The sequence below is a fragment of the Anopheles stephensi genome, chromosome 3 (genome assembly GCF_013141755.1).
Source record: "Anopheles stephensi strain Indian chromosome 3, UCI_ANSTEP_V1.0, whole genome shotgun sequence".
Lineage (NCBI taxonomy): Eukaryota > Metazoa > Arthropoda > Insecta > Diptera > Culicidae > Anopheles > Anopheles stephensi.
Window position 1 is genome coordinate 23,916,871 of NC_050203.1, and position 22,482 is coordinate 23,939,352.

A 22,482-nucleotide genomic window follows, 5' to 3' on the forward strand; every position below is an offset into this window, starting at 1 on the left:
TTTTGCCTGAATTTCTACAGTAAACATGAGTGGGTAATACGAAAAAATAAAAAATACGAAACTTTAAAATACTATTTATGATTTAAAAACGTAATGTAACGATCTGCATTCGTTCACGGAAAAGGAATCTTCTAGATAGCAATAGCTACAAATGATCAGGCGTCTCCATCAAGCTAATTTTAAAGCTCTCATCTTCATATCACTCTAATATGAATGACAGTAAGTAATGGTGAGAGATTTTGCTCATTTTGCATACATTTTGCCTCCTTTTCTCCTTTCGGAAATCCCTTTACGCTATGACTTCCTTGAACTAACATGTCTGGATGCCATGATTCTTTAAATGCCGTAAGCTGGTAAACCCATTTTTTTAATCCTGCAAACGGAGGTTTAATTCGTTTGGAATTAGGATTGACAACGCCACGCTTAATGTGCTGGGTTTTTCAACAAATTTAGTACAAATTTTTACTTTTTCACGTGGCATCGTGGCATGATGACATCAAAAATATGAAAATATAACTATTTTATACTTGAAAACTATCAGAAAAGACATATATTCTATACATGTTTGTTGATTGTATTCAAAACAATTATCGTATTATTAAATTGCAAGAAAAAAAAATCCAATGGAATTCAAAACAAGATGCACAAATTACAAATGACCAGGCGTCTCCATCCAGTTTATTCTTTTGACGTAGCCAATTTGTAATCAATTTACCAATTGTGGTAGCTAGTTACCAATATAACCCCGCAATAAATGATAAGTCAGCAAACGAAACCGAATGGATGGGAAAGTTCAACAAATGAATCATGAATCATGACAGCTAAACCCGTACGTATCCGGCACTCGAAACACCTTAACCTTCGCTGTTCCCATCGCACACATTTTCCTCCTCGTCCATCCAACCTGCTGAGCCTTGGTGTAGTAAGGTTTCATTGTCACCAATACAGAGTCACCGAAAGGGCACATAAAAAAAACCCAAAAAAAAACTCTCCCCACAAACACGACACTATCACATTACACGCGCACAAGCACAACGCAACGGAAGCAAAACAACACAGCACCGTATCAAACGCCCGCCAAAATCAATCCCTTCCTGGAAGCGTGCTTTGCGCATTTTGTGGTGTGCCGCTCTACAGTGCGCGAGGTTCATCTCGCCCAATAATGTTTCCAGCCCAGTCCGTTCATTGCGGGTTGTATCCGGAGCAGTTTGAAGAAAACCATTGTTTCGGACTACCGTGTTCCGATCATCAATTACTCGGCGTGAATGAGAGAGCGTGCAAGAGAAAAGAGGAGAGAGAGTGTGTAAGTTGTAGTAGTATTTGGAGCGTCGTTCTGCAGAGCAAAGAAATCGCACCAGAGATCCAGTTGCGTGTGTGTGCGTGTCCGTGTTGTTAAGGAGGAAAAGCTTCTCCCGAGAGCAAAACATTACAGAGAGTGGAAAATCTGGCGCATATGTGTTGGGTGGTCGGTTCGCTGGGCAGCTTGCTTGTATATTAGACACCTTCCAGTCGGTGGCGTCGCTCAGAATCGGATGAACACTGGCGCTGGCAGGACGACGGCCCGTGTGTCCGGTCCCCATAACGTGCGCGGTGGTCGTGAAACGTGGCTCACGGGAGAAGAAAGGTAGGGAAGGAAATCGTAAAAGGCAACAAAGGAAAATCCACAGACAAACAGAGGCGAACAGAAAAACAAAACAACAACACACAGTATCGCTCTTCCTGTATTGAGCACGGAACGCAAACCCGTTGGTGGACGGATAAGTAGGCAGTGGCAAGTCGTTGTGGGTTGTTGGTTTGGTGAAACAGTCCCCCGTGGGGTGGTAGTAGTGATATTGTTACATAAAAAAGTAACTCGAAGCAATAACAGCAATGCTCCCAACGTCCGTCAGGTCGTGGTCGAGGCCAGGCACAGTGCTCAGCGCCAAAAGCCTTGTGCGTGTGTGTGTCGGGGAGTGTTGTGTGTGAGTGAGTAGCGGGGTGATGTTTTTCCCAGGATTTTACGCGCTAAAAAACCCACACGGTTCTGCTTTAGTGGATTGAAATAAATGCCCAACATCATCACCCGTGAGTTCTAGACGAAGAAAAATTGCGAAACGTAAGCAGCTGTGGTTGAGCGGCGAAGTTGGCCATGATTGTTCTGATGTGATTTCACTGGTGCTGAGATGACGCTTTTGAAGGTGTTTCTGCACTCTACGTAGTGTGGTTTTCCAACCAAACAAGGCGGAAGAGATTGCTCCCGTTAGTACGGTTAATCAGAAAAAACGGGGTGCGTGAGCAAAAGATCCCGATTGTGTGTGTTATCCTGAGATGATTCTGTTTTTGTGCAATAAAAAGCACCCACAGGCTTTTCTTAAAGCGCTTCCACGGTGGGAAAAATCGACCGAGCGAGCGAGCAAGTGAGTGAGTGAAACACGCAACACGAGAGAGAGAGAGAGCGAGCGAACGAGCATAGATTGGGCATAGAGCACCGTGGTGAACCAGCAGCAGCAGCAGCAGCAGCAGCAGCAGAACCAGGGCCTTCGCTAGGTGTACTACAAAGCACCCACCCCCACCTTCGTACCGACCCACCCACCAGTGTGTAATCCTTCCCCAGCCGTAAGGCACCATCCCGTGGCACATCTTTGCGGACGCGGTCGACTCCGATTTGTCGAATCTTCCCGGTGGAGGTCGCACAAAAGTCGTCCTCGTCGACGTCGCGTCGACGTGTTGAATTGAGAGTGTGCGTACACGACCAAACCGCGAGCGCGCGCCCGTGTGCATGTGTGTGTGTGTGTTTCCGTTTCGTGACAAGTGTTTTTGGCAGCCCTTTTCCTTGTGCTGGTCGTTCGCTTTAAAGTGAAACCATTCATGTGAAACCACACAGCTTTCGTTGCCGCAGCAGTAGAATGTACCGTGGCAGGAGTGGCGTTGACCGTGAACCCCGTCGGTTGATGAGAAGTGATCGGAAAAGTGACAATTCGTTAGTGAAGGTAAGCTGTCATCGGAAAGCTACCGATGCGATGTGAACAGGTCAATCAGTGGCGTGAGAAGCATCGGAAGTGGGAAAAAGAAAACAAACGGATCGAGTGAAACAAATAAAGCCATTACCGTGTGAGCGTGAGCAGTGAACAGATAGAGCGGGTGAGATGAATCACTCACTCGGAGAAGAGCTGGGGAATGTCACGATACAAAAATCTGGCGAAAGTGTTGAAAGCTTAAAAAAGTGATACAAATTTAACCCCGAAGCAAAAAGGAGCTAAATAACAAGCAGCTTCAAATATTCCCTTCAACAAAAGTGAAAGATGAAGTTTTGCTGTAAAGTTCGTAACAAAAAGAAAAGACGTGACGGATGCTTCTATCTTCACTTTACCTATCTCACTGTTCGCTAACTCTTCCGTGGTGTTTTCTGTGGAGTGATATCAGCGGTGTGTTACTATCAGTTACTATAGTGTAAGAGCAAGATGTATTTTAAAACAGAAAAGCGTTTACCGTACTGTCTTATACGCCAGCCGAATTGAGCCGAGGGCCCTTTTTTAGACGCCAGCGGAAGAATGCGAGAAACTGTCGTACTGTAGCGAAATCAAAAGCCCTGCAGCATCCTGGGCTAGTTAAACGAAGGTAATTAATATTTGAAAGAATTATTCGAAACTATTTTCCTATACGGCAGAGCTTCCGAAAATAGAGTTGTTAAACATCAACTGCTGAAAATGAAGTGTACAACAACGGGGAAAACTCTTTTCTACTTCCTTTCAATTCGTTCCGAGTTTTTCTTTGTACCAGAATAGAAATGTCAAAAAAGGCCGACTTCAGGAAACACTGATAACGAATGGGCTTCTGTTTCTGCCGCGTTGTGCAGCAAAACACGGTGAACGAAGTAGTGTCAGAAGCAATAGTTAACAGAGCACGGTGAAGCTTTTCCGAACCGGATACTCCTCTATACATTCTCTCGCTCTGTCCCCCTTCTTCCATTTCGGTTTAGTTGCGTGTCTAAATCAAGTCCCCCATCCCCCCCCAAAATACAACCGGATGGGTCAGGATTCGTCGTAACAGACGCCTGCATGGTCGCGTGCGTCCTTTTTTTTCGCTCAAGTCTTAGACGTACCGTTTCGAGCTTTGGTGTGTGTGTGAGTGTGCGTGTAGGCATGAGAAGAATTGAACTGAAAGGAGTGCGATTGGACGCAAAAAAAAACACACACATCTCACACATACACAAACGCATGCGGTGTCTCTTGATTCATTTTATGGTACAAATGGCACCAAGCTTCCACTTCGCAATGGGTGGATCGGTTCCTTGCACGAACGTTCCCATGGGGTATTAATGTGTAAGTGTGCGTGCTTATATTGTGGGTAACCGTATCAAGTAGTGTTTGATTCGTACGGCCACTAGACACACGTATCGTTGGTGGAGATAGAAGGCGTGAAAAAATACGAAGAACAGTTGAAATGAATACGGTGACTCAAAGAAGCATAAAAATAGTAAAATCTTCCACAAGTCCAATATTAATTAAAAAATTGTTGAATGTGGTTATATCTTTGTTCAATAGGTTATTAAATATGGTTATGTGTTTCTTTCGATATTAAGCAAACAAAATGAGCCAAGACGAAGGTGAAATCAATTTAAAACTACTTTCTAACTATAAATCTCTGTATGTTATGAAGTTCTCCGCCGATTTTGAATTTTGAAGTCATGGCATTTGATTCGATGTTTCAAGTAGCGCGAAAACTGTATAAGATTTACTTATTTGACATCAAGTCATTCATTTTTATCAAGATGCCCCAAGGACCCATTTTAACCATATTTAAGCATTTTTTACCCCTTATTTGCCCCTAAGCGCTTGGGTGAAAGTTATTCAGTGTTGTATAAAATTCTTCCAACTCTGGCCAAAATGGGTATGAACTTACTGTCCTCTATGTCCACTACCAGAGTTTTTATTTTAAATTAAACTTTCTAAACTAACTTAACTATTTTTTAGTAGTAAGCAAATTGTTTGGTATAGCCAAAATAAGTTGGTCCATTTGTCAGATTTAGAATTCAAATAAAAATTTATTCAATGTCTTGGACTTTCCCGCTTACATTCTTAAACATTTAAAACAAGCTGGTCCGATTTTATAAAAGTTATATTTTATATCGTTTCTTGATAGAAGCATCGATATTTGTAGTTTGAAACCCGTATATAAAAATGCTCCTATACCATCCGTCCATCGCTGTGTGCTCCTCATGTTTGTTTAATTATTTTCTTACAAGTACCTCGATTCTTGGCCGCATCTGAAGTGACACGCTTTAATTTAGCTTTTAAACTCATTCACGAGCCGATGTTTCGACGAGCTTTCGCCCATTGTGCCTGAGCGCTAATTCCTTCAACTTTACCATCCGAACAACCGCAGATGTCGCTTGTGTCTGTGTGCCCATACGGAGGAAAGCGAGCATGCGGGAGAGTGTGAGAGAGTTCGCGCATACACACGTCCCCTTCTAGGAGGGAGGTTTGGGTGGCTTTTCATTCCATCCTCCCTTCACTCGAGAAGTTCTCACGCTTCCTTCCTACGCTCCGGGACGACGGCCAAGTGTGTGTGTGTGTTGTTTCCGCTGGTGCGTTGTTTTACTCTTCATTCCCACGGCAGAGTAGAACGCATTTCGACTTCTTGCTTTGGTCCTTTTTCCCACTAACCCTCCCTCTCCCCTTCAGCACCAGCAACCCCCGATCTTTGTTGTTGTTCCTATACGTCCGCCCCGGTCGACGGCCGGTCGATGCTCGACTGTGGTGGAGTGTGAAGTTCGCTCGTCGTTTGTCCTTGCCAGGCATTCCCGGCGATGCTAGTAATCGGTTCGGCATCCGGCACGTTAAGCTTCCGTTGGTATGCGAGCTCGAGGAGGCGCGTTTCGTGGGCAAAAACACACGGTAGGAAAGGCAAAGCGAAAATTCGATCCCCGCACCGAGACAAGAAGTACGCTCGGTCGGGTAAACTGATTGCACCGGTCCGGGACTATGACGGTGTTTGTGGGTGTGTGCTCGTGTTTGTGTGTGACAGGCGTGAATCCTTTGTTTGTTTGCTGCACGATAGCGAAACGGAAATGAACAGGGGTGAGCTAGATGAGGGAAAACAACGGAATAGAAATAGTACGAATCGTTACGGATGGGAACGATCCATTTTGTCGAGTTTGTAGAAGGTGTGAAAAAATAATAATCAGCAGTTAGTGATGAAATGGAAAAAAGAAGCGAATAAAAAAAACGACAAAGGCAATCACACAAAAAGACATTATCCATAAATGGAGCAGAAGATGTGAAAATGTGTGTGTGTGTGGGAGCTCGATCTATTTGTGGAAAGATTAAAAAACAGGCGAAGACATTTTGCGTTCCGTGCGAGCAGATAGGTAAGAAAATTTTTAGCTTTCGATTACATTGCCCTTTCCAGACGCTCTGGGGAGTGCTTGACGGTGTGCTTCTTTTGCACGCGTGTAAGAGCCAGCAGTATCCTTCACGCTTAAGCGATTACAGTCGGATTGGGATTAGAGTAGCAAGCACACGGGGGTAAGGTTAGCGATGGCTGGTGGTGGGGGATGGAGTTTAAGCTGACAAGATGAAGCTGCCACCAGAGTGTATGTGTGTGTGTGGAGCGTAAAACCGTGCTCATACTTGTAGCATACGTGGTTTATCGTCGGCAAGCACGATGATGAATGTACACACGTCTTTTTCCTTGAGGTTTGACCCAGTTTCACGCAACGCTTTTAGCCGAGGCAGCAAAAGGGCTAGTTACTAGTTGTTTGGTTTGTAGTTAACGGGAAGGAGAGCAATAAAATACGTGACGCACACATACATACACTCAACGATGTAATGTTTAATTAGAAGGATAAACACACACACACACACACCCACAGTGGTACAAAAAGCAATCAAGATAATTGTCTTATATTTGGTTCGGGCGAAAAGAAATCCATTCCTTTCCAATGATTGATATCTCATAAAGTAACCATCATCCAATTTCGGACGTATGTTTGCTTTCAAGGTGAAAGCAGCTTTCTTCTACATGAAAAAATGCTGTTCTATTCTGTTTTTGTTTGGTTCTTTTTATTTTACACTTTAAACGTGTTAAGACATGAGCTCGTTGTTTAGATCGAATGTTCATCCTGAAATGAAGTCGACCCATTTCATCCACAAAGGAGCTTGGGTGGATGACTGAGGATGAAAACTGGGTCACCTCTAACAATCTTGAGTGAAAACTATTATGTTTTAAGGGAGGTACAGTTACAGCAGAGGAGATCCAAGCGGGACTAACATCCATATGAGTTCTATTGTGGATTTGGAGGGGATTTAGAGAAAATATGTGCCACGAACTATTATAAATTATAATTGTATGTTTACAGTCAGATAATTGGTTAGACCAGGAAAATCAAAGAATTATTTATTAGAAAAGATGATTTAGGTAGGGCGGCAATGGTCTTTACATGGCAGGACCGGGGTTCAAATTTCATTTGGGCCATTCCCCCGTAGTGAGGTCCGACTATCAGACTATGCGGTAGCAATAAGTCTAGTATGCCAAAAACGGCAGACATGACCTAAGAGGTCGTTGGACCAAGAAAGAAAATAAAGCAAGTGTTTTAGGTGGGACAAAATACCGAGATTATTTTTTAATTTAATGTATTAATAAGTTAGAAGGCTCGTAGCAGTATTATCTGCATCTCTTATGCTTACACGCTACATTAAGCACAATTCATTTTGTCACTAGGGTTTGCTTTAAGCCGGGCATTCTCGGTTGCTGTATTACAAGCTGTGAAAAATAAGATTCGGACTTATATGGCCAGACAATTTAAATTTGAACTTTAGTTAAACAAACAATGTTTGCGACAGAATCATTTAAAGCGCAAAATGATGTCATAAGAGTTCATCATTTTATTCGTGTTTTTACTAGCTCGAGCCTCGTTTGTTTGGAAAATTATCAGAAATTCTGAAAGCATAGAAAATTTCACATAGACTGGACCATTTACCAAGTTATAAGTCTTATAAGTTATTCCAAAAAAGATTCAAACCCGTCATACAAATCATAAAATAAATCCAAGTACATTAAAGCCAAAAACGATTCTCCGAAACTTGTATCATAAAACCATGTTTCATCAGTTTTCGCAAAATCAATATTGATAAAAATTTCCACAATCTCATACCATTTATAATGGCTTAGAAAACTCCGCTTTTTCACCCCATTTTTCGTTTCAAATAGATCAGGATGCAACAGGGGAAAAAACCCCGACAGCCCTCACCGTTTCCCATAAATGATTGCCATCCGTTCCATTATGTTGCCTGTCCGCCCGTTAATAAGCATATGTTTCGTGAACGTTCTGCGGGCGAGATGAATTGATAGCTGTCATAAATAAATTGTTGCATTTTATCGTCCATTTGACGCTTTGCTCCGTGTTGCATGCATCCGTGAATTGCATTGCGCGTCACTCACACATACACACAGACGGTTCCTGTTGTTGCAACCGATAACAAAGAAATGCAATGCTGCCCATTTTTCACAAGGTGGCATCAGTTCCCGAGCTCGGTAAGCCGGACGGGTGGTGGGCGAATGCTTTGTGGTTGTTATGCTGCGAGCCCCAGGACTAACTATGCAACCGTCCTGCAGCTCCACAAACGGGGTCCGATGGGGAATGTGCGATTTGTTGAGTGTCGGGCTCCGTGAAGCGAATGCGAAATTGATCGTTATTTGTTTTCGGTATGATAAATAGCATCCTTTTGTATACCCGTACACCAGCCGTACATTAATTATTCATGCGAAGTTTTATAAATATTTGTGATACGCTATTTAAATCTGTTCGCATTACAAAACAAAAAATAAAAGAAGCCCGTGGTCGTTCTCGAGTGTGTGTAGCGATACAAAATCAATACCACATCGAAGGGAGATTGTTTTGTTTTCCTTCCACTCGTCACCAGCAGCAGTGGGGCATAAAAATCATAACGACATGATTGCATCGATTATTTCCCATTCGCCATTTGATTCGGTTCGGTCGGCCAGCAAATACTTTTTTTTAGCTTACCCTTTAAACCGTGTCCTCTTGGCGCCCTTCAAAGGTACATTTCTGCCTTGGAAGCTTACACGTGCCGCGAACATAAACAAGAAATCGAGAGACATAAAAAAGAAGTTACAAATCAGATCAGCTTGAGATAGGATGGAGTAGCAAAAAAGTGCAACAGACACAAGTACACATTGCTGAACAATTGAAATATAAAAAGAAGCTTTGTGAAGATAACTGTTTGTGTGTGTGTGTCCTTTTCTTTATCAACCTTGAGCATCACAATCGATTATGTCGATCCGATTGACTTCCGTGCATGATTGTGAAAGGGCACAAAGCACAAAAAAGCACAACCAACTGCACAACTGCGTCTGTTTGCTAACCAAACTCATTCGATGACGGGAAACACGCTCGATGATCTTGTCCCACAACCACAAACGAAGCGAGCGTTCCACAACCGGTAGTAGCGCAACTTCAACCCTACACGGTAATGTCGCCCATTGTCCAACCGTTTCGGCACATCATGGTCCAATAAAATGGCTTCACGTTTTATGCTCGCTTCTTATCGCTCCACTCTCGAGCTCGAGGGTCTGCCCGGCAATGTCACCTATCCGCTTGTTTGACACTTCACAATAGCTGTGGTGCATTCGTCGCACAGTGCAAAAGGAAGTGAGTGAGAGCAACAAAAAAAAACAAGTAGGAAAATTCCCTTTCGCTGTGCTGCAAAAGCAGCTTCATACGAAGGGAGGTGTATTTGAAATGATTCAAAATGGAGGTAGACTATGTCCTCTATCTCTCGTTTTCGCTCTCTTTCTCTCTATTGAATAGAAACAGTTAAGCGAATTGTCCGTCATATTGGTGGGTCCGCGTGCAATAGACAGACGGGAATGTTGAGACGATATGGCCGGACGATGGAGACGCCTGGTGGCCCAGCGCAGTCAAAGCAGTTGACAGTTCACCTCTTTAGAGGCGAGTGTTTGAATGGATTCCGAGCGATAAAATGACCATACTGTTCTTGTTGGATATAGATATTGGAAGAATGGGGAATGCAAAAAAAAAGGTAACAATAGATTCTTTTGTATCAGGTCCATTAAATCCACATCGGACATGATAACGTTTGGGCGCAAAATGGGTAAAAGTCACTGTACAAAGAATGATCTTTGTATCTTCAGAAGGAATGCGATTGTAATATTTGTACAACAAACTGGTTGTATTGTTCTCAAGCAAAATAATGCTAGGGGAAAGAAAAGACCCTTCTTTACATGAGCTTTCTACATAATCCTACGGTTAATGTCAGCGACAAGTGCTTAAAAGTAAATTGAATAACCAATAACGCACGACAGAAAGGCTACCTTTCTAGTAACAAAAACGATCAAAAATGCAATTTCTTACGCACACAACGTTTTGATTGACTTTCTAGAGGCGAATTGTTCCGTTTGGTTGCCTTCGGCAAACGTCAACTCCACTCATCATCGGTTCGCTTTCCCCAAAGCCAAATGTTCCAATGTCAATATCAACTGGCGCACTGCAGATGATACCAAAATGCCATTTCGCGTGCCCTTTTCCGGATTGCATTGCAGCTGCACAGATGCACAGCGCTGATGATGGTGGAACGCTGGTAATAATTAATAAACCTGACCACACATGCAAGCTTGCGTTATCGTTTTGCTTGTCTGGGCTTGATCGGTTCGGATCGGACCAGAGCATCAAACAAATCGGGCAATCGTGCGCTCAAGTTCTAGGTTGACATCAATTTTGGAACGGTTGAAAAGGCTGTTCCAATCGAGTTCTGAAGAATATTTGAACTCAGGGGAAGTTCGTGAGCATACGAATAGTCTACCAAATCGGAGTAAACTCTTACAGAGAAAGCAACCAATAGGAGAAGCATTATGATCAATTTAATTTCACGGAAAAGTGCTAACTCCAGCTAAGCTTCTTCCTCCGGTAAGGATGTGAATCTTGGAAGATAATATTTTCTTGAAATTCTAAGAATTCTATTGATTCAGCTTAGACCAAAAAGAAAGCTAGTGGGAGATGGGGTGTAGAGGAAAGATTTGTCTGACGCTATTTGTAGAGTATGGCTTTCCTTCACTCATTTGATACGGTTGATTGCTAGTGTAGAAAGAGAGAGAGAGAGCGAGAGGGAGTACGAGTAGGGCACGAGGCACCAACAAATCCTTTGAGCCACCGATATGATCCTTACTAATTTATGTTAAGACCACCGGGAATCGCTCTGCCGGATTGAATGCTCACGCTCACGTTCCAGACTTCCAGTCGCCAGTCGGACCCGGTCGGCAATGGCTTCGGTCAACTTTTACTCGATTTATATTCGATGCCAGCACGGTTCGATTCGATCACATCCTCATCCTTTCTATCTGCATCAGTGGTACCGATACGCACACACTCATACACTCTTCTTCCAGCTCGGCTACCAGAAACCTTTGCGAACTCCAGATGGGATGTTCTTAGGAGTTACCTTAAGCCGTTTTTTGCTTCCTTTGCGTTCTGTTGTCAGTCTCGAGCCGTCTCCGCACACGATAACAACTCGGTCGACCGGAAGGGCAAAAGCTTAATTTAATTAATTAGGTTTTTCTGTTTCTGGAGCTGGAACTCTGGCCCTTGTGCTGCCTTACCTTCCTGTAGCTGCAGCTCTCACAGTACGAGGATGAATGCTCTCGATCTCGGGGTAAAGGATGATTGCCTAAAGCCTTGTCGCTTAAAGTGGGATATTCATCAGAGCGAGTTTTTTCGGCGGTACGTTAGAGTTGGGTTCTTTTGTTTCATTTTTTCTTCATAAAGTCTGCGAAACGGTACGGACCTTTATGTGTGTGTGTGAGTGGTAGAGATTTTCATTTTATAAAGCGTGGCTACTTGAGAAACCGATACCTGACAAGATGTGAGATGGCTGGCAGAATGGTGGATAAAAAAACACCCCGAATGGCTGGCAGAAACCCCGATACCAGCCTTTAACATGCTTAACGTTTAATGGGTACGTGAACCGAGTTCACAATGAGTTGGGCGAAACTTGTACAAAACGTTCGTCGTAGCATTAGCCAGCCAGGAGGTGGGGGATACGTGTGATTTAAGATTGGCACAGAGAACGTGGAACCCAAGCAACATCAATTGATTTCGGTTTATTTCGTGCCTCTGGCTCTAGCAGCAAGGCGCGTATATTGATTAACCGATCACCAGACCCGAATCCCTGATAAATGAGCGAGGTATTGCGAAAAAACCCACTCCGTAAGCCTCGCTTCTTTAACTTTTTCTCCACCCGTACGCGTCACCTCGGTTTCAGCTGTGCCGAAAATGGCCTTCCTACTGCAAGCTGGTGCTGCTGTTTCGTTTCTTTTACGACTTCAACGTGCTCCAACTAATTAGTGCGCTTTTTCACTGGCCATGTGGCTTTTCGAGGGCCAACTATGCTTCCGCACGTACACACATCCATACAAATGTGAGTGTGCGAGTGTGTGTGCTTATGGTTTGTGGAACATTCGTTGACGAATAGTGCCGGAACCAGTAGTTCCTTGGTTCCTCGTTTCTTTTTTTACCTCGTTTCGGCTTAAAGGCGCCTTGGGTAGGGTGACACACAAGGCATACAAGAAAAGTGGCAAGTGAAAATGTCGTTTCCCACATACATTTTTCTAGTTTGGCAAAATGGGCAACAACATCGAAAAGCCACTTGGTCCTTCCAGTCCATGTTACGTGCATCGTGCGGAAGAATGTTTGTACGCTGCAGTGACGTTAGAAGTAGGACTAAAATTGAAAACATGTCGCTCCCGATTTAAAGAGAAGGTTTCTTTTTTTTCCAAAATGCCAAATAGTTGTGCCAAAATTAGGTGAGAAGGAAGTTTACAGAAAAGAAACAGTTTATAATTTTAGGGATAGATTAATGAAACCAATTTTATAGTAGTTCGAGCAATGTTAGGTGGATTAGATGGTGGGTACACTTTCTGCAATGTTCTTAAATGGACTGTTTAGTCTTTATAAATTTAAATATCAAAATATCTGAACTATCAATACGATCACGTCATCATCATCAACTTACGCTTCTTATACTTCTTGATCAACGACCTTTTACGTCATGTCTACCATTTCTGGCTTACTAGACTTCATTGTACCACGTAGTTAGATAGTCAGTCCTCACTAGGGGGAAACGGTCCGGATAGGATTTGAACCCCGGTTCAGCCATCTGAGACCCGATGCAGCTGCCGCCTGTATGAGCGGGTCGCACCTCTAACATTATGATCTTTATATTATTGCAAGACAAACTCTTGAATTCTATTGCTGTTAATTTTCTCAAATGCGTTTAAATGACGGGGATTTACGATCTGCTATATCAAAAACAGAAATCGAGGCGGAACGAATCGAGCTACAGTTTAAAGGAAATTTCAGATGATTTCACAAGAATACCTACATTCAAGACAATGGCAACACTCTATAGAGCAACAGAATTAGTTGTTGTCTCAATGCTATCGCAGATAGAACAAAAATTGATGTGATTAAAAAAATTGGACAGAAATCTGATTTAGGTCATGATGATCCTTACTGAAAAAAAGAAAACTATGCAGCTAAATGTTTAACAAGATATAACATTATAGTACGTTAGTTATTTATTTATTTAGTTAGGTTTAAAATTAGGTTCTTCGTAGTGTATTGGAAAGCTGGATAAAGCTGTAACTACAACACATCGCATCCTGCCTTTAACGTCCCATACCAGGAAGCATTAAACATTGGCTTGGATTGGCTGGATTTTGGTACACCACCAAACCTTCTACCCTTTGTGAAACATGTTCAACCCGCGGGCGACAAATTACATATGGCGACGATACACAAAACTAACACCGGAACATGCGCTCACCCACACAGGAAGCCGAGTGTTCGTTTCGACACAGTACGTGCTGTCGCTGTCCAGTTAAAAGCCCTCCGGGCAAAAGCTTCTCTTTGGCACTGGGGGAAATTTTTTTGATCTATCTCGTAAGCAAAAAAAAAAAACAAAATTCTTCCACACAAAATGTTATGTGGGAAAAGACGGGAGTGAAAGCAACGAACCCGTAGTATTTGGCCACGATCTAGGGGTGTCGTCGTTTTTTGCTTGCCTTCCATCTCGACATCTCGACCGATTCACACACGGTGTTGAGCAGTAAAAAGTCAGATTGGCTAGTAGCAGTGGGCGGTAAGAGATAAAAAAGTAGACAGCAAAAGTCCTACACATTCCAGCACCAAACAGTAGGAGGTTACTTCCCGAGCAGGCGATAACATCGTCATCCCTTTCGTCTCATTTTTTGTTTGTTGAAATCCAAAGTATGATTCTGTTCTGAAAGCTGTACACAAACACCACACACACGCTGGGCCAAGCCGGATGCTGTGGTGCTATTTTTGTGCCAAACCCACGTACCATCGTCTCAATGCGGGACGACGGGATATGCGTTTGTGGCTTTATTCGTTTGATTCGTCTTCTTCGGAACGTGAATTCTCCTAGCACCGGGCGTCGATCGCAGTCAATCTAGCGGCGACCGTAAATCAAATAATATCTTAATTGAATATTTCACCTCAAACATTTCGCAGCATTCGATCGCAACCCGGGGCGTCTGTGACGCTCGAGAATGTGAGGTGGTTGATGAAAGAATTATGTTTGGGATACGGAAGCCATGTCGGGGGGGAGGGGGGGGGGCAATGGGGAAATTGTGTGTGAATCAAATTTAAGGCTTTTTAAGATAAAGAGTTTAATCATAGTTCAGAGGGAAAATGCCTCAGAAAAGCTGTTAAATTGTTAAAATTATTGGTAGAAGTATTTGATGGTTGACAATCGATATTTTAGATATTTAGAGGTTTTTACGATATTATAACATTATTTCTCAGAAAAATTATTTAAGTTTTTACAGACAGCTCAAAATTTGTTTTATTTATGGAAGCACATTTTTTACACCAGCTGTTTTTTATCAGTGTCTTCGTAGAAAAATCCAATCTTTACTCGGAGGTTGCCAATATAGTTTTATAATATTAATGTCTCGGTACAGAACTTGTAGTAACGTGAATTAACTATGCCTTTTATTTTTTGTCTTTGTGGTCTCCTAACAACTCTTTCATCGATGTTTGTAATCCCTTTGAAATGTATGTTGCATACTTTAAGGCGTTATACCACAAGTCATAAATTCGTGTAATTCGTAATTGAGAAGCCATTATAGTTTTACTTCGTGCAGTACAGAAAATCATCAAAAATTTTCGTCCAGAGACATTTTGATGCACCAATTTGAATTTTCTTAAGATTATTCTATTTTTTCTTAACATTGTTCTCGAAACTGTTCCTAACAATTTTTAACTCTGCTTTCTAGTACGACAATGCTCTTCGTAGAGCTCCATACCACGATAATAAGGACGTAAATTGCTCAGATAATCTGTTAAGTCAAAATTACTAATTGATTTAATTATAGACACATTTATTTTACGACCAGAGAAACGCAGTACACCTTACTTAACACATGTAGGCATACATATTGAATGCCATAAAAACACACGATTGAAAACAACAACAAATTAAACTTGTTTGTGTAAAGTAATTGAATTTATACATCGTAAAACATTAACTTAACTCAATTAGCTAATTACAACTAGCAACTAATACATCCTTCGGTTGATGAATGTTTCTACCCCAGTGAAATAAAATTATACAAATGAAACAAAAACTATTGTATCTTCAAGGCAACAATAAACACGCTTGGCGTGGTAGTTTAAAGATAAAACTTAGTAGCTAAATCTACATTTTATACACAAAGCAAATGTCCTAGCAAATAACACTACCTTAATAGCTCCAATACTTTGTTGTAAAAGTGCACAAAGTAATACAAAGCTGCTATTCACTCAGTAAATATTCATCCTACTAAGCCTACAGTTCAAAACAAAGTGTTCAAAGTATGCAAAGAAAAACAAAAAAAATGGAAAAAGCAGGTCATTGCATTAAAAAGTGGAGCAGCAGTAAAAACCAACTCATCCGACTCGCCTCATTTCCCCATTCCACTGACCCACAGGATCCCCGCCGGTGAAAACAAAATGGATATTAATTGTCTCAAATTAGGGAAAAAGTGTAATTTACATTATCATAATTGTACCCGCTGACGTAGCGGTTCGTGCATTTTCCCGATAAGCACCGGGTTTGATCTCGCTTGACCGCTCCCGCTCGCGCGGCAATGGTTGAATGGTTGATGTATTCTGATCTTTTTCCCTCGCATTCATACACTATCAACCCAGGTCGCAACGATTTCCAAGGCCATCGCATCATGATGCGCGGCAATTCGTACCGTATTTACTTACCTTCGCCCGCCTTCATCTGCTCCCGGGCCACAGCCTGGGCGTCTCCTCAAAGGCGTGGTTAGGTTGACACGCTCGGTTACTGCAGGTTCCGTAGGCAGGTCCGAGCACAAGGACCTTCTGCATTTGCATTTTCTTTTCGGTATAGTGTACCGACCGGGGTGTCAGAAGAAAGAAATAAATGTCATTTACCGTTAATTACACTCCACGTTTTTCCCAACTACCTCTCCTTCTGCTTATTTGTCCGGGTTTGGGTGTTGTTTACCGTACCGGGTGTCGTGTAAAGTGTTGGTGTGCCTGTTGTATTATTTAGCAGCGTTCGCGTTGGGTTGACATTCACCCGGCGTAATTTGGTTGGAAATTTTCGGTTTTCCTTACGGGGGTAAATAGGCAACATTTGTACGATTCCGTACGCCAACTGGTTCGTGCTACCATCGTGGGTTTCATCCGCATTTTTGGGGTAGGTCTTGGCTGCCGCTGCTGCTGCAACGCTCGATCGTACCACACTGTCGATTGTGCATTGTACTGAAATGGGTGGTGGAGAACCTGGAGAAGCTTCCGGCTTTTTTTGGTGGTGATGGTGGTGGGTTGTAACGTCCGATTTTAATTCTATACTATCGTCCCCATACTTACTGCCCTAGCTCATTTGGCTAGATGGTGAACGGGAAGGCGGTTGGAGAGGGCAAACCGGGGTTGGAGCCAGCGGTACGCTGCTCTTAATGACACCGCATTTAAATGAGCTTCCGCTGAAAATGTTATCAAATAGAGATGGTCAACGAGGCGAGTCGCGCACAGCGCGATAGCACGCGAGAGGTCCAGGTGCGGTTTGCAGTAAATTTGTTTCACTACTTATTTTTGACCGTGCCGAGTGGTTTAACGTTGCCGTACTTTGTTACGTTTGCAAAACGAGCTCGAGAAGCTTGGACTGCGTTTATCTCTCTGCAATTTTAGTGTTTTGCTCTGTGCCTTGCTGGAATAGTGAATTTAAATATTTTATTTCCTCCTTCTTTTATCATATTGTCCGTGCGCAAATAAAGTAACGTAATTCCCGATTTTTTCTGCTCTACTTACAGGTGGTGAAACCTTCAACGATACATATCATGTCGAGAAGTCTGAGAATGAAGTGAACGGAGTCTTTAACCCTGCAACATCATCATAACAATGCATATCAGCAATTGCCTCGTGTAGTAGTGTACCAGTGCTGCACACTTTTATTATCGGTAGTGAGCAACGGTTCGGTTCGTTTTTTTGATAAGCAGTAGTGTTCCGAAAGCTTTACAAATACTAGTATAAATGCAGCACAACGTTCGGGAACAAAGCGCAATGCTTGCAATGTTTCCAATGTGCCGATCGCATACATATCAATTAGTGAACGAAACGTGATGCCCGTGTGAGAAACGAGATTTTTACGAGTGTAGTTTCCTGTCTGACTGTGTGTATTACAACGCGCGACGTGAAAGGTGTGAATGTGCATTTTATCAATACGTGCTGAGGAGAAGAAACAAAAAAAAACGAAACACGGTTTAGCATCCCCACCAAACACCGAGCGAAGAACAATTTTGAACGGTTTTCCGGTTGTCTTGCATCCAAAAACGGGGGTGTCCGAGACTCGAAGCTCGAGGCTTCGATGCTGCACCCCATGCACAACTGCAGCAGATGGCACTGTCGGAAACGGAAATAATAGAAGATCGATTTTGCTGTCACCGGCTAGCCCGGCTGCCGTCACCGTTCGCGCACCGGTCGCACCATCACCGATGCCCACGAAACGACGCGGTGATCAATTGAGGGATTGTTCTGTTACATTACCATTGGATATTCTGTAAGTGTTCGACGCCGCACGGGATGTAGCTTTATAACTCAATATACGATTCATTAGTTTGATACACTGGTAGGTGAGCAGGGCAGCGATACGGTTTTTTGAACACTCTCACACACACAGGTGCACACACCGGAGATGAATGTTGACCGTGAACGGGTCATATCGAGCTGATCGAAATATCCGGTTGGAATAATAGATCAATTTTGTGTTTGAGAGACCATCGTACTCGGCAGCATAGTTCAACACGTGTATCGATTATGTGCTGGTGATGATGAGTCACGGTTGTGGCGCTGAGTAGGACCTTGATTTTTTGAGGTTGAATTTTAGATTGGATAATGAAGAGATGGTACGAATAGATTACCTTTGGCCCCTCCAATAAAAGAATGTTTAAGGCACTTATAACATATTTTAGTACTTGGTTTGTGGTTAATGTTTTTTTTATATCGATGTAACATTATGTGTAACGCAATAATATAGCATCAATTACGTTAATCATTTTTAACGCCTGGATATATGCAATAAGGATTTTTTACCTTTTTTTTATTTTACGGGATATCATATGATAGTGCAGACCTGTTATACCATGTCTGTCAGTGCATAGGCATTTTCATTTTAACATAACGTTGTTGGTAAATTTTAGAGTCATATAACTAAATGGCATTTATACATGTAGGGCCGGTTCCATATCGGTGAACAAGGTCGGTGAATTACCATGAATAAACTTTTTTTTCTTGAATAAAGGACAATAAGGTTCATTAAAATTATTTGCTTTAGCCTGAAACATCTACTGTACACGTTTTTGCTGGAAATAATATTCTATTTGCGACGCCTGAAAGTATGCAATTACTTTGCATAAAATTATCAAAGTGATACTAAGAGTTTGCAGACAATTTCTTCTAATAAATCTCATGGCTATGAAATCCTCCCTCTTGTTCGGTTTTTAGATTACAACCTCGAGAGATTTTGGTCTGAAATTTCTGTCTTCGTCGACTTAATTTACCCCTAACTTAATTGCCAGTCTTGCTGACGCGGATGGGATTTGATATCCAGTCGCACCATATGACATGCTCTTCTTGGATGAATTACCCATCGAATATAAATAGTAAAATATCAATTTCAAATAATGTAAATGGTATAGTACAATGAAAGGTTTGCAGATAGATATGGACTGCAATCTCGACTTAAATTCAAAATCACATACAAACATTCAATAGGCATTACTGAAAACTTGAGTCAGTAGTACTGTTGAAGAGCTAAATTAAAACCATAGCGTTTTCCATGGAACGTCCATTTATCGGGAATCATCTCGCCGGTTTGGTTGTGGTATTTACAAAGCAAATGTTCAGTGCCTTTTTCAAATTAATAGCAATTTATGTTCACCACAGAGAACGAAATGAGTAGGTGATCAAACGAACCTTGAATTTATACAGAAACACCGACCCACGCAGCTGTGCATAGGTGGATTTACTTAGAACATTATCACCCACCATTTTAATAAAACAAAGTGGAAGCTTTTTAAAGCATATCCTCCCAGTGCATGCTTTTGCTGACACCCGATAGCTTCACGCTAACTTGCTCTGCAAGTCATGCACATCGACCGCCTGTTCCCGGTGATTCTGTTCTGAGTGCAACTGATGACGCCACCGGCTGATAATGCATTCGAATCGAAGATAGAAATCAATACACTCTCATCACATGACACGGCGGCTAGTACCTACACCAAACCTGCTGACTGCAGGTGGCAGGGCGAAAACGAAAGCATCGCTTAATATTCTCACCCATCCCACCCGGCAATGGTGTGATGATTCGAACGAAATTTCCATACCCCGTTGTGTGCGACTTCCATTCTCCGGATTCTACTTCATCTTCACATCCATGGGGGTTTAGTAGATTGTTCTTTGAAGCATCTTCACTCTTCCGTAACTCAAACAGGCACACACACACACAGCTTTCGTGTCAGGAAATTGAAATCACGAAATGATAATGGAATTAGGATACCGAATAATTTACAATGGGCTGATGGAGATCGAGCAAAACCGGAAAATCAATACCTCTCAACGTTGTGGAATCGGAAAAAAGGGCGTTAGGGGCGATTGGTAACAGGGAGACCGGTAAGCTTGGCCGTGGCGATTGAGGTGTTTATATGGCTGTGTGTGTATGTTTAAATGCACAGGTAGAGCTGTCTATGTGTGTGTGTGTTTGTGTATATAAGGGTTTGTCAGAATGTCGACAAACCGGAGACATGACACGATATCGAGTGCTGCCGGTGAGGAGTGCTTTTCAGGAGAAGATTGATGTTTTCCTACGAACGAAGCTCTCAATTTAATTATTTGCTGTGTGTGTCGGCTGCATTCCACGAACACCGAGATCTCTTGCGGGCCTTTTGCAATCGGGGGTTGTGCAGGAAAATACGATTTGTTTTCGACACTGCTGACACGGTACGCCAATTGTTCAGCGAGTTTTATGGTGAAGATTGTGTTTCGGCAAGAAATGTTTGGAGCATTTGATTGCTTCCGTGGTGTGTATATGGTAAATAGTTGTATTGAAAAGTTAAAGAATATCAGAAATCATAGCGAGTGAACCGCAAACAGTGTATAAAACAATTTATTGAAAACTTATTTAAACTGCACGCTTAAAGAAAAATTATAAATCATAAGCCTTCGTCACTTATTTTTATTTAAAAATTATTTGCTTCTTATAATAAGCTTGTTTTGATTTCATTTGAAAAAACGGAAAATGCCACTTGATCTCCACAATGTCACTCCATTAACATCAATGACATGGTGCGGTTTCCGACTCCCCCCTTTTTTCCTAACAGCCCCGTTAATCAACAGCTGTCAGAACAAATTCACCATTTAAAAGTTTCCTGCCAATTCCGGGTGCAACAAAGCAACCGTTGTAGAGTGCTCTACGCTTAAAGTTTAAACCTTGACTGAATGCAACAATTTCAGACCCGTTGCGTTCTTGTTTCACAAACACACTCACACACACATGAAAAGACTTTGGCTTTGGAAAACCAGCGTGGGGTGGGCTGTAGAAAAAACGGCAGGAAATGAATATCGAAAAAGCAAATCTTTACAGGTTGCAGCAACATGTGGGTTGACCTCGTTTTTCTTTTCAATGCTAAAATACTTACCCATTTAGTTATTTTGCAGTGGAACCAAGTGTTCTTCTAGTGTTTATGTTGGGTTGCGTGGAGGTAGTGGTTTTGAATATTTCGGTTGAGGGTAGCACCAAATACACGCACAGTCACACATTTACCTACTACGCTTGTGAAGTAGCTGGTGATGGTTACAGGTATGGTTTAGGCTAATGGAGCAGGTGCACTGGTGCTGGTTTTGCATCCGGAAGTTGTCATGTTTGTATTCATGCACTCATGTACTTGCTGGTTTACCTGGGGTTAGGACACCCTTTTCCAGTGCGCACAGCGTAAGGGGTGAGTTCGGTTCGGTTTATATTGATACCGGTGCAGAACACGTACCACAGTCAAAGTCGGAACTGGAAAGTCCTTCCGGGAAAGTTAGAGGTTAGTCCTTCCCGGGGGCTTCTACGCAAGGTAAACGATGGCCAAGAAACTCTTTTTCAAATGTTCTTTTTGTCCTTCATCCTGTTTTTTTCCGGTGTGTGCTACATCACAAACAGGCTTGTCTATGCAGTAATTTGCCAAGGAGGAAAATTCGTCACAAGCGTACAACAATGTTTTTTTTTTGTTTTGCTGTAGTCAACCCATTAAACGACCATAGTAATTAAATTCCCACCTTACCACCCTAACCAACCCTTTTCCGGGGCTTCAATGTGGTTACAAGTCAAGCTAGCCAGTGGTGTCCTCCTAGCTTCACCACATAGTTTTACTGCAAGCAACACGATCGCCGACCTGTAAACACTGGTGGCGTGGCACACTGCTTGTGTGGAAGGACTTTGCATTATTTGCATATGAATGTAGTAATAATCAGTAGCATGTGATTGCAGTGTCGTACCACCTGGTCGGGAAGGTATGCCGAACTGGCCGGCCGAAACCTTGACGATGCAACAACACTGGAATAACCTTTTTCTCACCCCCCAATTCGTTCGTCCTACGCTTACGAAACGCTTACCAGGGACACCCACTTCCGTTCATTTGGCCATATTAGCAGCTACTTCTTGGCTGCTTTAAAATCCCACCTCAGCCTTTTTGCCTTCTTTTGTTTCCTTCCTCGCTCACTTTGCCTCTCTCTCTCTCTCTCTCTCTCTCTCGCTCGCCGGGTGAAAGCAGGGACCGAGCAATCTATTGAGGCTGTAAACTGACTTCCGGGCGTAACGAGTTTACGAGCGATGTAAAACGCCCATTAAGTAACCAGCAGCTCGCCTTCGCGGTACGGTGCACCTGACCAGCAGC

At 42.6% G+C, this 22,482-nt stretch overlaps 1 protein-coding gene across 9 annotated transcripts in view; it reads left to right on the forward strand.

The window, feature by feature from the left end:
* The window catches only part of LOC118511338 (heparan sulfate glucosamine 3-O-sulfotransferase 5), a 60,400-nt gene that overhangs the window by 4,445 nt on the left and 33,473 nt on the right, over positions 1-22,482 (forward strand). For 3 of the 9 annotated variants that reach the window (XR_004906143.1, XM_036054281.1, XM_036054277.1), the window contains exon 2: positions 17,362-18,107. The exons of 1 other annotated variant lie outside the window; for it this stretch is intronic. Coding sequence is in view for 7 of the 8 variants with exons in the window: in XM_036054281.1 (XP_035910174.1) it covers positions 17,755-18,107 (353 nt within the window). In the remaining variant the exon portion in view is untranslated. Of the gene's footprint in view, positions 1-122; positions 3,598-17,060; positions 17,108-17,164; positions 17,267-17,361; positions 18,108-22,482 lie in introns of those variants that run through there. 5 more of the 9 variants (XM_036054274.1, XM_036054276.1, XM_036054273.1 and 2 more) reach the window with 5 other exon arrangements.